Source organism: Dermacentor variabilis, chromosome 4 (genome assembly GCF_050947875.1).
Source record: "Dermacentor variabilis isolate Ectoservices chromosome 4, ASM5094787v1, whole genome shotgun sequence".
Lineage (NCBI taxonomy): Eukaryota > Metazoa > Arthropoda > Arachnida > Ixodida > Ixodidae > Dermacentor > Dermacentor variabilis.
This window is the reverse complement of record NC_134571.1, coordinates 52,871,873-52,887,700: the sequence shown is the minus strand read 5'-3', so window position 1 is coordinate 52,887,700 and position 15,828 is coordinate 52,871,873. Positions and strand designations below refer to the sequence as shown.

The 15,828-nt window shown below is 43.0% G+C and overlaps 1 protein-coding gene across 7 annotated transcripts in view; it reads left to right on the top strand.

The window, feature by feature from the left end:
- Positions 1–11,810, top strand: part of LOC142579149 (uncharacterized) — a 95,466-nt gene extending 83,656 nt beyond the window's left edge. For all 7 annotated transcript variants that reach the window (XM_075689081.1, XM_075689084.1, XM_075689079.1 and 4 more), the window contains exons 6-8: positions 4,636–4,816; positions 7,707–7,890; positions 10,891–11,810. In XM_075689081.1, the coding sequence (XP_075545196.1) occupies positions 4,636–4,816; positions 7,707–7,890; positions 10,891–11,021 (496 nt within the window). In that variant the 3' untranslated portion in view covers positions 11,022–11,810. The remainder of the gene's footprint in view (positions 1–4,635; positions 4,817–7,706; positions 7,891–10,890) is intronic.
- The last annotated feature ends 4,018 nt before the right edge of the window (positions 11,811–15,828 follow it).

Here is a 15,828-nt window from a genome sequence, read left to right as displayed (position 1 = left end):
GCTGCTAGATGTCAGGAAGTGTGTGCATCGTACTAGCAGTCTACAACAAGCTGCAGTTCTCTATTATATTTTTTTATTATTAGCGCTAGGGTACGTATATATGCTTTAACTTCAGGGTTGGAGTTGACTGCCGTACCCGCTGCTGTGGCATTCTGCTGCTGAACCTGAGGTTGCATATTCGATTCCCTGTCACGGGGGCTGCATTTCGATGGGGGTGTAATGCAAGAGGCTCGTGTACTCCAATTTATTTGCACATTAAAGAACTCCAGGTGGTCAAAGCCAGGGCCACCACTACGGCATCACTCATAAATGAACTTGACTAAAACTTGTTGGCGGGCTAGTTAACTTGAATCTATGCAGTTTAGTTACATTAAAGGAGAAGCGTAGCCACATTTCACTTTGTTTATATTTGTTATAAGTAACATATCCCACTGAAGCAGTCTTATTGTATCCACAGGGATGATAATTGTATAGTTTTCTTGTTAGCAGCCTTTAAACAGTACCCAAGTCCTAAGCAGATGAAACCTGCACCTGATGGTGTCTGCTATGACGTTAGTCCCAGCACGCCGCCTCCATGATCTTTCAGTCGTGGGTGCCACCTTAGCTCAGAAGTCGTGCCAAGGAGAAGTGCTAGGGCAACTTCTAGCAACCCCAGCTATCCTAGATGCACATTAGAGGTTTAGAGGTAGATGCACATTAGACCTGCAATTTTCTGAGCCGGTCACTGTGCAAGGTATGTCCATTCGCTATTTATCACACCAGAATATTGTTACTCGAACGAAGGAGTGGGACTGGAGACTATTTACAAAGCACAAGAAACACGCAATATGCGTGTATCAATATCAACCTAATCTATACGAAGGCCTCTTCCTGAGACCTCCAATCATGCTCATCCTCCATCAGCTGAACCAACCTTGCTGCATATTTCGTAATCTTTGATACATCTGTCTTCATAATTCCATTGTATGTTCTCTTGTTCATCTCCGAAACATGCAGTGTGCATTGACATACGTCAAGTTAGTGTTCATTTGTAAAGATAGGCGTGAAGTCGGCACGGCATATTCTCGAAGATCTGTTCACGACAGGTTTTCTGTGGGATGATGTCCTCTTATAGCAGCCTTGTGTGTAAGTATCATGCGGCGGTGCAGTGCAAATACTTTTGGCAATATACACATCCTCACTTCGATCCAGTCTGAGCAAACAAAGTGGAGTGTACTGGCACTTAATTACTGACGGTCAGTGAAGTAGTGTCAAAAACGTTGCTTGCTTCCATCATTGCCGTGTACAGTGCTGTCATTGCAAAATATCATTAAAGGCAAACTGCGACAAATTTTTGGACCGCATAAAAAGCCTATAGTTTTATATATTATATAAATAGAGAAGGCCTTTATGACTTCTTAGTGGACTAAGTTCTGGACACTAAAATTCTGTATGTTGGCATTTTGAGTCAATCAGAAAGGCCGCAGAGGCTTTTCTTAAAAAGAAAATGTTGATTATTAGTGCCGGCAAAGTGAATGGCTGAAATTTATATGTACGGCACTACGGTTAATAAGGGTTGCGTAGGTACACTGTCTTACTACACGGAGGCTGGTGATGCAATGTGACTCAACTTTTTGCAACAGGCAGGCATAGCCATATAGGTTGAAAGGGACATTAAGGGCACATATTAAGTCCAGCTAAAGTGATAGATTAGTGCTCGAGGATCTCTAAGGCGTCAATATTATCGCGAACAGAGCCTTTATAATAGAGAAATTGAGGTAAATGCAGGATATGATTAGAGACTCACCTGGGACATTCAAGTACTTGCCCGATGACGAAAGCACTCCTCAGTTAAATTCTGTCACTAATGCTCAACCACTCGTTCCACAGAACATCCTTGTATTGTATTATGACGAAATAAAATGCTACTTGTCCAGTTCTGTTTCACTTTTACAAAAAAGAACTCGTTGAAATTTCCCTCAACAATGACGCAGGCGGTCGAAAGGTTTCATTTTCGCTTTACTCCGCACCGCCCACGCTTTCCCTTTTAAGTAGTTATGCTGTAGTGCTGCACTGGTTTTGCTGGCTCGCGAAACTCAGACAAACTGCAAGTAGCAGAGAATTCAACTTCCATGCGATGTCGCAGGATGCCTGAACGGTCTGCGCTACTTGGTCGAAAAGAAGCTGCAGCGGCGAATCCGTCGCTCTGTCGTGGCTCGGTGCCGCTGTCTGTTGGGCACCGTTTTGCTCACCGACGGCAACAAAGAGCAGTGATGCAACGTCACCACTCCCCCAGTTGGGTGGCGAGAGATCTGAATTTCTAAAAAAAGTATTCAGACTCTTCAGATGCAATTTTCTCGTAAACTAAATCTCTTCTTTGCAAGAAACAAGCGTTATGAGGTTTCTGGAATGGTATTCAAACAGTCCATGTTGACTTAGTAGCTTTTAATGTCCTTTTAACTGTGCAATCTGTGTGCCTTTGCACCAAAGAACAAAATTGGTGCGTAGCCCTTTCATGCATCTAGCGTTTTACACACAATGATGAGTCTCGCCATGGAGGAAGGAAAAAGTTAAGTGAGAGCATTATGCCACGCAGCCAGCCTTGCCAAGCGAATGCTCCACGAAGCCCATACATGTTTGCTCAGTGGTGGCCCCACACGTGACCTCTTGCATCGAGATCATGGAGCAAGAATCGAGATTCGCTGAGGCGCTTGGTTCCCAGTAACTATGCGAGTAGTTTTTATTTGGTGCAAGTTTGTTCGGCTGTCCTACTGTGGCTCTGCCTGCAGAGTTGGAACACTAAAACCAATTGTGTACTCTGATGTGCGATCATGCGTTGGGCCACCAGGTTTGGCTTCAATCGCATTGTGGGATGCTCCCTCCTAATGTTTTCCTTCCTCCATGAGTCTTGTCATGGGTCACATGCATACAGCTTCACGATCCTTTCCTTATATTCAGTCAGATCCCTTGCACATGGAAATATATTTGGTGTCATCATATATTCCTCGGTTACACTTGACAGTGCCATGGGCCTTGCATATGTTGTGTCTCGGAAAGGTCACGAACGGTCGTGGCCAGCTTTGTGCATTAGTGCACCCTGGGTTTTGCCCATAGGAATATGGGCCAAGGACGCCACACGTCACGCAATTGTTTGAAGCCTTCAGTTTAGGCCCGCCATTTATTATTGGCCTTTTTTGTTTTTATTACGACCCAAAAATTGTGTTTCTATTTCTTTTTCTTTTTTTCATGAGTAGATTTTGCAGGGAAATTTCCACCGGCTTTTTTCGGTGGATAACTTCTTGCATCGTGCTTGCCATGTCTCCCCTCCCCCCTTTTTTTCTTTCTGTTCTTTTTTTCCAAGGCATATATCTGGTTCACTAATTTTATTGACGTTGAAATGTGCAGCGTGACTGCAGATAGATACTGCGTTTCAACAGTAGCATTGATTACAAAGTTGACAGAGTACAAAGTTCACAGAATACAAAGATTACAGAATAACAGTTTTTCAGAAGCAGTCTAGTGAAGGCATAGTGACATGCGGAGACACAGTATTACTATGCATGAAATATGGGTTAGTACGTTTTATATTTGAACACTAATAGAACGACACTTTATTTGTAACGCAATGTGGATAACAAGCTTCGTTGTATAATAGAGAAAGAAGAATGACTGGCTAAGTACACACCCTGGCCCCTTCTACATTTCTCGTTTCCATTGCATTGGCAGGCAAAAGGGAGAAAAAGACCCATTAAAGGTATTGCTTGGCCAGCAAGGTTGATGGGCATAACTTTATTCTTGGCAGGTTATAAGCTGCATTGGAGCACATCTACTCTAGCAGGTGCGGGCTGATCGGTATCTTAGTTCTCTGTAAATTTGCTTTTGTTGACCGTTTTCTGTTAAAGCCAAATTTCAGAAAACAAATTTGGTGTACCTTTTTCAGTATTTTTTTTCTGTCTGAATACAAGAACGCTGAACCCTAGAAGAACAAAATTTTGTTTCGATTGAGGTTTAATGTTTGTAAAGTTAGCCTCTGTTTCAAAGCTCCATCTGCAATAAGTAATCAAGTGATGTGCAGACATGTGATAGTCTAAACACAAAGACGGAGTGGCTAACTTCTTTTGCAGGAGCAACCACTTGGAAGGGAGCAGTAATGTTCACTCTGAGTGGCCACGAGTAGAGTAAACACACTCCACATTGGGAAGTGTGAGAGCCCTCAAAAGTGGAGTTAACATGAGATGAGCGGTTACTCTTGCTTAAAGGAGTTGCCAACACTTCCTTTGTTCTTACTGTGTATAATAATGTGTTGTACGGCACTTATGTATATGTTGACTCATTCAGTAAACAGTAGCTATTTGGGAGTGTTGTGCATTGTTGTCCTTGTCACTGTTTCCTTGTGAATTGCAGTGCTCTGAAAAGCGATGCACACCTTATAAGGAATATATTCTGTCTTACTAATTAAGTTTTCAGCATTCAAATGTTTTATTGGAAGGCATGCTTTATTTATGTTCTGTGATTTGGCTCGCACTGTTGAATGTTGCCTTCTCCACTCGCATACTATTCATACGGGGTAGCAACTACCATGTGCTGAGTGTGCAGGTACTGTAGTTGGAAGACCTTTAATTTTGCCAACGTCTTGTGCGTCCGTACCTGCTGCAGGCAGCTGAGCCCACACTGGCTGATGAAGAGCTTCGACGATTGGTTCCGGGTCCCCTGGCTTCAGGATTTCATGTGCGGGCTTGCAGTGTATATCGTGCGGGCACTGGGCAAGCCCAACAACAATCAGATGAAGGGCACCATCCTGTCCATGATCACTGTTATGAATTCCAAATATGATGAGGTATGCATATTTAATTTCAACTTTCAACATTACATGAAAGCTAGCTACTACAATGTGATTCAGGTAACAGCTCTGCCCTGAATCTATAGTGCAAGTGCATCACACCACTTGTCTGGAGACAAGAAGTCTTCAAAGGATGCGTGCAGCAGGCATACATACAATACTATAGTACTAACACTGGCCAGACATGCCTAAGTGCTTGGGGACTGCTATGTTTGACAGTAGGACGCTCTCTGTGTTGTCTGTTGCGGTCATGGCTTTTCCAAATGTGAAACGATGGCTTTCACTGTGTCACAAACACAAGTAAGCGGTGTTGCAGCGCTAGGTTATGTCTCGAAACTTGCTCCATATGGTAGCGTGGCTGAGGCTTCAGGCTTGAAGAAATCAGAAGCTCAGAAGTAGGGAAAATGATAACTGACAGGTTTACTGGCACTTCAATAAAACTCATTTACATCGTTGAATAGGAAAAACAGAAAGAGGTCAAGTGTTTAGCAGTGAGCATCTGGATGAGCCTCGTCTCCATGGCTCAGAGCAGCTTGTTACAGCTCTTTTCCAACCCTCCCTCCTGGCGGTAGCCAATCACATACAGGTCATGTACCTCCAGGACGACAGCCAATCAAGAAGTAGAAACAACACTGTTGCAGATGGAATATCGGACCGGCGGCCCCACCAAGTTCCAGCGAGCGCAAAGGCTGAAAGAAGGCTTGGCAGTGGGAATGGGAGAGGAGGTCTTTTACTCACAACTGGTCTTCTCCGCTGTTTCACAGTATAGAGCAGGCAGCAGTTCGTGGCAGCTTTCTTCTGGGAAACGTCCATCAGTCCTTCACGTAATCTTGGCTCCCCTGGCATGGCAACTCTTCCTTTTGTTGCGCTTCTTCTCTGACGAAGTAAACTCGTTGTGGGAAAATTAGCAGTGCTCAGCATCGCATGAAAACTGGCCTCTGACTTATCCTCCCAGCATGGCTCTCGCATTCCATTCGTGACCGTGACAAACAGCATGTTGTCTATGGCTGTCATAACAGCAGTATACGACTACAGTGGTAAAGCATGTGCCGCGAAACTAGTGGGCAGCAGTAGTCTTCTGCCATTCGATTCTATTGCGGTTCTTTTCCTTTCCCCACTTCATCAGTGGTCGAGAAGCGCTCCACCTACATTATATTACCAGGATCACCTGGTAATGAACGGTGGATGTTAGGAATAAAACTGAACAAAAGGAATTGCTACGTTATACCAGCCTAAAATACATCATTATAGTTTTTAATGTCAAGCGTTCTTTGTATCATTTCAGGCACTTTGCAGTAGGTAGGTATAGATCGTTCCTGTCTCATCTCGATTCGGGCCCTTTCAATAAAAAGAAATGCATGACTGAAAGTACAATAAAATCTCATGACTGAAAGTACAATAAAATCTCATTCTTCAGTACAGCAGCCTGCTGTATCCATTAGGCCACGATCGCTGTTTTGTCTTCATTGTTAGGCCATGATGGCACAATGCGTTGGCGGGCTAGTTGGTGCGAATCCATGAATACTTTGTTAAGCGCAAAAAGACAGATACAAGAAAGACGACAGGACAAAATAAGTCCTGTCGTCTTTCTTGTGTCTGTCTTTTTGCGCTTAACAAAGTAGCCATGATGGCACTCATACTTCACTTGTGCCAATGCCAATTATGGTTTTTTGAGATGTTTGGTGGGTGTGTCACATGCCAGTTTCTTGCATCCTACTCTCGCGACAGCTAGTGCTTTGAGAAGCTGTTTTAAGAGTGCACAGCCTTCTGGATCAGACCACATTCCCCGATCCTTTCCTCATAGCAGTGAACGCTACACAGCCGCTGTGCAACATATTGTAGCAATTTTATGATTAACCCAATTCAAGCAGGTTTTAACTTTTCTTCACTATGGAGTTCGAATGCTACCGTTGTTCAAACATATACCACATTACATTGACATTATTTTTTTGTGCACACAGCCTAAGAATTAAATAACCTTCCTTCTAACACCTACCTCATAACCAACATTTCTCGTTTCAAAACTGCTATTGAAGAAGACCATCTGTCAAGTCATGCCATTTTTCTTCGTGCCCACCTCTCATGTAATGTCCCGATTCTTGGTTGCTTCGAAACATTATGAATAATGAATTAATAAATAAATTACATACAGGTACGTACAATTGTATAACACTTATAAGTTGCATGTGACATCACAATCTGTGTTATTCTTGCATATGCCCATCCATTACCTATGTAGAACCCAACAATTGGCATGTTGTAAACTCGCATTGAATAACCGAAGTAGAAATAATGTCATCGCACATGTGCTTGTGTCACGCTCATCTTATGCAAACACATTAGTCCACCTAGTCACTCGTTACGAAACCCCAAACCATGCTGGATAGCCAGATACCTGCAAAAGGCTTCTAATTCAAAGTCCCACAGTGTACGGGATCTTCATATTTTTTTTTAGGTTTACATTACACGCAGCAAATGGGTCTCGGAGCTACTAATTGCAGGTTGTTGCATATCGATGATCAAGCTCAGAGGCCAATGAAAAGCAATCCATTCTGTCACATCACAGATGGGCCATGCGGTCATGATGCCATGTTATGATGATGGCATGGTTATAGCATGGCGCTTTATCTCTTTGTAGCAAGCAGACGTAAAAGTTATGTCCTAGCAATAGTAAAACAAATGATCAGAGTCATACTGACAAGGTCCACTATGCAGTGCAGATCTACCTTGCAGCACACATCCCATGAGTGCTTTTTGTGTCAAATAACTGCAGACAACCTTTGGAATTATTTGCTTGCACAGGAGGTCTGAAGTGTTCTGTAATTGACTTTTCAATCTGTTTAAGAGAGTCATTATAGTGACTCCAGCGAATTGCTGAACTGTGCAGGCAGGGCCCATGGTATGCGAGTTGAAACGGCGCGGAGTGCCAATGCTGATGCTGTACGGTGAGCGGGACAAGCTTATTGATGCTGTGATCAGCGAGGAGATGGCTGCCATGATGGGCGTGCAACCAGCTCTCATGCACGTCTACAATGGCAGGGATGACAAAACCTCTGTCTTATTACAGTCTGGTAAGCACTGCTATAACAGTTCTGGTACAAGTAGTGGCAGTGATCACCAACCACAACATATTTGTAGTGCAAGGTGGAATAAGGCAAACTGGGCATGTGAAACTTCTGTGACTTCTGCATTCGTGATTTTCGCTTGTGCTACTACACACTATTGCGTGCTCACATCTCAATGCATCGGTAGTCCCCACTTAAAACCAGAAGTTGAGCTGTAATGCAGTGATTTGGGCTTGTTGGTATGACATCGTGAGGCTTATAGCACGTGAAAAGACAAGGACGAAAGGAAGATGTGACGCACACAGGCGCTAACTTGCAACAATCTTTATTTCGAAATAAAGATTGTTGCAAGTTAGTGCCTGTGTGTGTCACATCTTCCTTTCGTCCTTGTCTTTTCATGCGCTATAAGCCTCACAGAAGCTGAGCCAGTGCAAGTTCTGCATGACACCAGAAGCTTAAGGAGTGAGTGAAGCACTCAGGACGAGGGTAAGTTGGTGTGCCCAAAGCTTTATAACAAACTACTTGGGGCCTCGAAAATCACTCGTTCTACAGGTCACTTCAATGTAAAGTTTGTCTGCTGCACAGCTCAGAATATAACCAGGACTGAATCATTCATTATACAGGTCCTTTCGTTGTAGAGGCGTTCGTTGTAGAGGCACTCGACTGTGTAGGAAGGGTTTTATCGGTAAAAGCTGGAGGTGAGTCAGCATGTTTGATATTGGCATGGATTAACAGCAACCCAGCAGTAAAGTTCTGTACAGACGACTGCTTTGTTGGCACAGAAAAATCAGCATCTTCAAATATGGTGTGGCGAAGCTACCACTGATTGATTTGCACTGACAAAGAACGTGGCTGTGTCAGGACACATACTAACCCATTTGTGAAAGAATGCTCTTGTCGCTTGGTTAAAGCGGGCACATTAACCTGCTGCTTACCCACTGTGGTGACTCAGTGGCTATTGTGTTGCGCTGCTGAGCATGATTCTTAGCCACAGAAGTCGTATTCTGATGAAGGCAAAATGCAAAAGCGCTTGTGTACTGTGCTTTGAATGCGTGTTAAAAAAAGCCCAGGCAGTCAAAATTAATGCTGGGCCTTCCACTACGGCATTCCTCCCTCCCGAAACATTAAACCCTACATTTAAACTGCCACTTTCGAGACCGCCATCAATGTGTCCACAATGGTAGTCATTTCACCCTATTTGCAATTTGAACAGCTTACAAAAAAAAAAAAAAAAAAAAAAAAACCTGAGCCCATATTTTCATTTGCTAACTTTCGGGGACGCCCATTGTGTCACATGATAAAAGTATACAGAGTGATGACTCATTTGAACAAGAACTGCTCTGACAATGTGCTTATGAAAGGTGTGCCATTGTAATCGAATCTGCTTACATTGCTAGCCAATCGGCGCTCACTGAAAGTGATCAATTTAAAATTCAGCCAATAGTGAGTGTTTCTAGACAGGCAGCTGAGAGAGTGTGCACAAGGCACTGGGCTTCTAACAGCAACCATTGTGCTAGTATAGCTTGTCATGCTTATGTTAAAGGCACACTAAAGAGAAAACCAAGTCCGGCTGTATTAGTAAATTGCCCTTCTACAACACCAAAAAACCTACTCTTGCCTAAGAGAAGCCTTGATAAGCCAGAAAAGATGCAAAACGGAAAGATGGGTGGCAACATCACCTTGAAGTTTGTGATGTCATAGATTTTGACGGTGTGCTCATGCCTAGGTAATTTTTCATTAGTAAAGATGGGCTACATTGTATATAGTAAAGGTGTCAAAAACTGAATTTAGCAAGTTTCATTAATTTTTATTGCACCACAATAGCCAAAATTTTAAAAATTCACGCAGAAACTCCTCTGGTAGTTGTCTAAGTATGTGTAAGCATTGAGCCACTTGCTGATCTCCATGCAGCTCAGTGTCATTATCAGTGTTATGCCACTTGATCCGACCACTATAAACCCTTATCAACCGTCACCGGTTGTTATCAGCCTTATCAACATTATCAACAATATTCACAAATCATGTTCGATAGCAAACACGATAAGACAGGTTTAATTAAGATATTGTTCATTACGGCACCCAAACCCACGACCATTGGTAGTAATTAAAGAGAAGTTAATTAGCCACAGTTAGATAAAAGTTAATTGAGGCACTTGAACCCTCAACTGTTGGTGTTAAAGTGAATTAAGGTCAATTAAGTGAAGCTGTTGCAAAACTACCACTTTATTTGCTGGAGGGGGGTATGCAATGCTTTGTTGAAATGCATGCTGTTCTGTGCATTGTAGGGGCAATTTCAAAGAATGTATGCACTGTTTGCTTCGCTTTGCCGAGTGCTTGTAGCCTTTGCCTTACGTGGGTTTGAGCCATTCCATTTTTTGCTTGCTTACGGGGGTATTAGATATTGCTTAAGGGGGCATCATAGCCATTCACTGTCTTAAGTGATCGAGAAATTTCTCGTTGCATAGGCATAGAAATGCTTATGCATTTAAAAGAATACTTTGAAGTTCGTGGTGTTACACTGTGATTGAAATGTTGCACTGTGATGCAATAAAAAATGGAAATATGGCCTTCTTTTCCTCTACTAGTTACTGATCAAATGATTGTAGCATTAATTGTCGTTGTCAGTCCCTTTAGTGTCCCTTTAATGGTGCATGCAAAACTGCAAATAAGTGCTGGAGGGTGAGAAGTAAAACATTCTGACAACTGTCATGCGTTATTTAGTGCAGGTCTCCAATATCAGCTTACTATTCAGAGATTCGGTTGCCATACAGGGAAAGCATGATATCATTGCTCTCATACATGCCGAGTTACTTAGAATTTTATGTCTAGAGAGTTTCTCATAGAGTGACAACTCAACCTTTGCTTGAAACCAGAACATTTCATTTCATGGAACACTTCAGTAATTATGTTGGACTGCACTTTAAATACAAAGTGTCTGTGAGAATACTCGAAGGTTGCTTATTTTGTGTGCATTGATTTCCCCCTTCTCATCTTCTTTATTTCCAGGCAAACTCGGTGGCAACTGTGAAGTAGTCTGCTTCAAGCAAGGAACGCACTATGCATTTAAGAAGTACCCAAACATTTTTAACAATGCTATACTTGAGTTCTGGAAGAGGAATCAAGGCAGTTGTACTTGATTTACTGTACGGAATTTCACAGTGTCCTTTTTAGATAGCAATCTGAGTGGTGCCTTCAGATTTGCCAAACATTTTCAAGTGTTTCTGTGAGAACAACTGTTGTGCAATTGTGTTTAATGCCCATTTATTTGCACAAATGTGTAACTTAGTTCGGCCTGAGCAATCTGATTGCAGGGGCACCTCAACTATGCACAAGGAAATGACACAGTCAAGGAGTTTTGGTATGTGGTTGTCGCCACGACTTACGCAAGTTTCTGCAAGGCTGTGCCTATGGTAGCTAAAATGTCTTTCAGACTTTTTGATAACAGTTGGGAACCCTCAAGAAAGCACCAGAGTAAAAAAAAAACAAAAACAAAAAAAAACCCACAAGTAACCCCAATTTCAATTAACTCTGTGGACAATTATGAGCTCAAGTGTTTATAGGACAGTTGAAATCTCTTACGATGCTGTATTTGTTCTGTGATCATGTTGTTTATTGGCAGAGCAGAAAGACACTACAGCCATCCACTTGTATGCAGATGGCCGCGACGATCATGGCCAACACTCGCATCATTGTCCTAAACATGCAATGTTGTCAAGAGTGCGTGGTTAGAAATGCAGGGATCAATATTCAATGATGCTCTTACTAAGTCATTCATTTATCGAATGCCACCTGAAGTGATACACAACATCCGCTGTGAATGTGGGCATATTTAAGATAGACACTAAAAGCCAGCAGCTACTGTAAACCAATGCTTATATACTACATTGTTATCTTATCGAAAACACAATTAAATGAATTTGTTTTACTGTGTTGTCACGCTTTCTTGATGTGCACAAAGGACATATTCCATTACAAACACTGCACTTCAACAATTCATGCATATTTATGCCCACTCAACCTCAAGTTGATCCGCCAAATAGAGGAAGTTGGGGGCACTGTACACCAGAATCTGTTACTCCCGTATGCATTACGAGCATGAGCATTTAATCTTGACCCCCGTCGCCAGCTCTCGGCGCAGCCCGCACTGAGCTGCCAATATGACGACGGGGCAGCTGAGGACAAAGTCATGCTGAGTGAACACTGGTGGCAAGCACATAATAAGAACAGGCTAAGTATTATAACAGTTGGTTTCTCCTTCTTTCCACAAGTTCCGGCAGTCCTTGGCAAAATATGGTTGCGCCCTAGAAGTGCTGCAAATTTCGGTCTATAGCGCTTCCTACAAAAATCACTTGAGGAGAAAAGAGAGAGACAGTAACTCCAATGAGAGAAAGTAAAAAGATCGGCCACAGTGATGTGACTACAATTAAACCTCGATATAACAAAGTAGGTGAAATTGGCCATTTGCTTCATTATATCTAAATTTCGTTGTGCTGAAATTCTTTTATGCGATTAAGTACAGTCGCCAATAGTTTCTTCTTGCACGGGAAGAGGCCGCAGAATTTCCCGAACCATTGGGCAATTGAAAAAAGAAAATTTACGTCGCCCGCACTGGGACGACGCTATCATGAAAAGTGCCGGCAACAAGTGCCTCTTGCTCCAACGGGTGACCGAAATCAGAGATTACACAACCTTCAATACTAAACGCGTGGGAAAAACAGTGCATGATGCCACGCGGTCTCTGCACGCCCACTCTTTGCACACATGGCAGATTACCTCTAAAGCAGGGTACGTGGCTGCGTATGCGTTCCGCCGCACTTACAGCTATGCACAGCCACGGCCGAGATGTGCGCTAGAAATCGTGACGCACGCCCACTTACCTTTGCCCTCCCCCTCCCCCACCCTCGCACACGCTTGACCGCATTACCGCGAGCTTGCTCCTCCCCCTCTTTCCCTTTACTTGCGTGGGGAGGCAGCACTCGAGCGTGATGACGCCATTTTTGTTCCCCATCCTCGCACCTAAAGCACAAAATGCGTGGGGCGCAATACTATCTTATTGCACTGTGGAAGTTACCATTTATTGTCTCGGCGTTCCTTTCCTGTGGAAGTGAAATTTTTTTATATTGAAATTGCATACACACTTTCTATATTCAAGTTCTACTTACATGGTGTTCTAGAGACAATAGGTTATGAAAAGTTAACTACTTTGTTATATCAAGAATTTCGTTATATTGAAGTTCGTTATGTCGAAGTTTAGCTGTATAACCTGGTACTTGACACTGGGGAAGGGATTCATATGGACAACAAAGATGGGATAGGAACACTAAAGGCAAATCTGCCACAAATGTCTGTGAGGGCTGCAGGCATGCCAGTTCAGCCAGCGTGCGATGATCGGTAGCACATTGATTTGCCTAGACTTTGCCCTGGCTTCAAATGGCTTTCGAAACTGATTACATTAATTAAAATACAGCATTATAAATGCAACAATTTGAAATAATTTTCCACGCGAGCTTTGCAAATTGGCCATATGCCAAATATTGTATTGTAAATGCAGCAATTTGGAATGACTACGCGAGCAGTCTTACTGCGTTCATGTATTTAGAAAGATACGATTGCTTGGAAATCTAAGTCAAGAAAGGTACATGAAGCACAATAAATGTGGAAGAATGTCAAAAACCACAAGCACAAAGATTAGACAAATCCATGTGCTATAGTACATAATTTTTATGGTAGCTGAACAATTGCACCACCAGAGTTTCTTCTAGCAAGTTTGTTAAGAAACTCTTATTACATCCATAAAAATAACTGCTGGACACTAAAGGCAAGCATTAAGACGAATCATATAGTGATAAATGGGTGCTTCAATATGTTCGAAGAAAGGGGTCAGACAGGGAGACACAATTCTCTCCAATGCTATTCACTGCGTGCTTGGAAGTATTCAAGCTATTAAACTGGGATGGCTTAGGAGTAAGGATCGACGGTGAATATCTCTGCAACCTTCGGTTTGTCGAAGACATTGTTCTATTCAGCAACAATGCAGATGAGTAGCAACAAATTATTGAGAACCTTAACAGGGAGAGTGTAAGAGTAGGGCTGAAGATTAATATGCAGAAGACAAAGATAATGATAAATAATTGGGCAAGGAAACAAGAGTTAAAGATCGCAAGTCAGCCTCTAGAGTCTGTGAAGGAGTAAGTTTACGTAGGTCAACTAATCACAGGGAACCCCGAGCATGAGAAGAAAATTCACAGAATAAAAATGGGTTGGATCGCATACGGCAGACATCGTGAGCTCCTGACTGGGAGCTTACAGTTATCATTGAAAAGGAAAGTATATAATCAGTGCATTTTACCGGTGCTGACATATGGCGCAGAGACTAGGAGACTGACAAAGAAGCTTGAGAACAAGCTAAGTACCGTGCAAAGAGTGATGGAACGAAGATTGCTAGGCATAACGTTAAGAGACAGAAAGAGAGCGAGCGGTTTGGATCAGAGAGCAAACGAGTATAGACTATATTCTAATTGACATCAAGAGAAAAAAAAAAAATGGAGCTGGGCAAGTCATGTAATGCGCCGGTTGGATAACCGTTGAACCATTAGGTTTACAACATGGGTACGAAGAGAAGGGAAATGCAGTCGAGGATGGCAGAAGACGAGGTGGGGCGATGAAATTAGGAAATTTGCGGGTGCTAGTTGGAACCGGATGGCACAGGACAGGAGTAATTGGAGATAGCATGGAGAGGCCTTTGTTCTGCAGTGGACATAGAACAGGCTGATGATGATGATGATGAAAATGTTCAGAGCAGCACATTTTTATAGAATACAGCTATGCCATAAGAGAGGAAATGGCAGACATGGGACAAAATTGGCACCACAAATGTGAAAGAAAAAAAGGCAAATAGTTCACCAGAGGCAATAAACGGATAACATTCCATATTAACGTGGAAGAAAATGCAGTCGGGTCATTTTACTGGCTCTGGCCACAGATGAACTCTTCTCTCCCAAGGCTGTGGCTGTAGCGCAAAATTTCTTCCCCATGCTAATTCGAGACTGACGTATGTCCACCAGTTCTCTCGGTCAGTCTACCGATTTCATTTTCAGTATTATTGATGAAGTTTTCTCATGGCAATGAAGAAAGCTGTAGGTTTGAGAGCCATAACCAGGCTTTATAGTCTTCCTCTATTGTACATGTACGATAAAACTGGCACTAAACACTGTTGGGACACACTGCAATGGCACTGGCCGAGAAGAAAGGTACTGCTCGTGTGTTGGGGCACCTTGCCCTAATCTGCCTTTTTCCTACATGCAATGACCACATGTTCAAGGCACATGGTGGCCTCCTTCAGCAAGCGAGGCCACAACACATGAATAAATTGGTGTGGAATACTGTCCCCGGTTCTTCACCTGCACCACCCTTTGCTATCTCGTGTGGCAAAGCTTGATGCTGTGGGCACAATGTCCTATTCTACCCACCTTATATTATTTTTCAACATAATTCCCACGCCTGTTCAGACCATATGTCCCATCGCAGCACTAAATCTGAGATGCCCCTGTGGTACTAATTGTCTGGCTGACTGTGCAACCACCGTTCGACTGCTGTCTTGGCTTCACCATAGCATGCGAGTCACTGTCCTACCAGGAACTTTCTCTCCAGGTCTAGCCCTAGGACGGCTCTGGTATTTCTTGTCGTGTCGTCAAGGATCTGGTTCTTCAGTTGTAGCACGGCGTCCTGCGGTGACAGGCGGGATCGGAAGCCTATCATGGTGCGAGGGTATACTAACTCGTGTGGCAAAGCTTGATGCTGTGGGCACAAACGTCTGTGAAGTACTGTTCTGATAAAAAAAACTGAGGTTGAAAGTTCCTGTGGAAAAGGCAGGTTCTCCCATTCAGAATTTCAGCGCGAGTTGCTATGCATGAGCTTCGAGATACACAACCATAACACTTCATG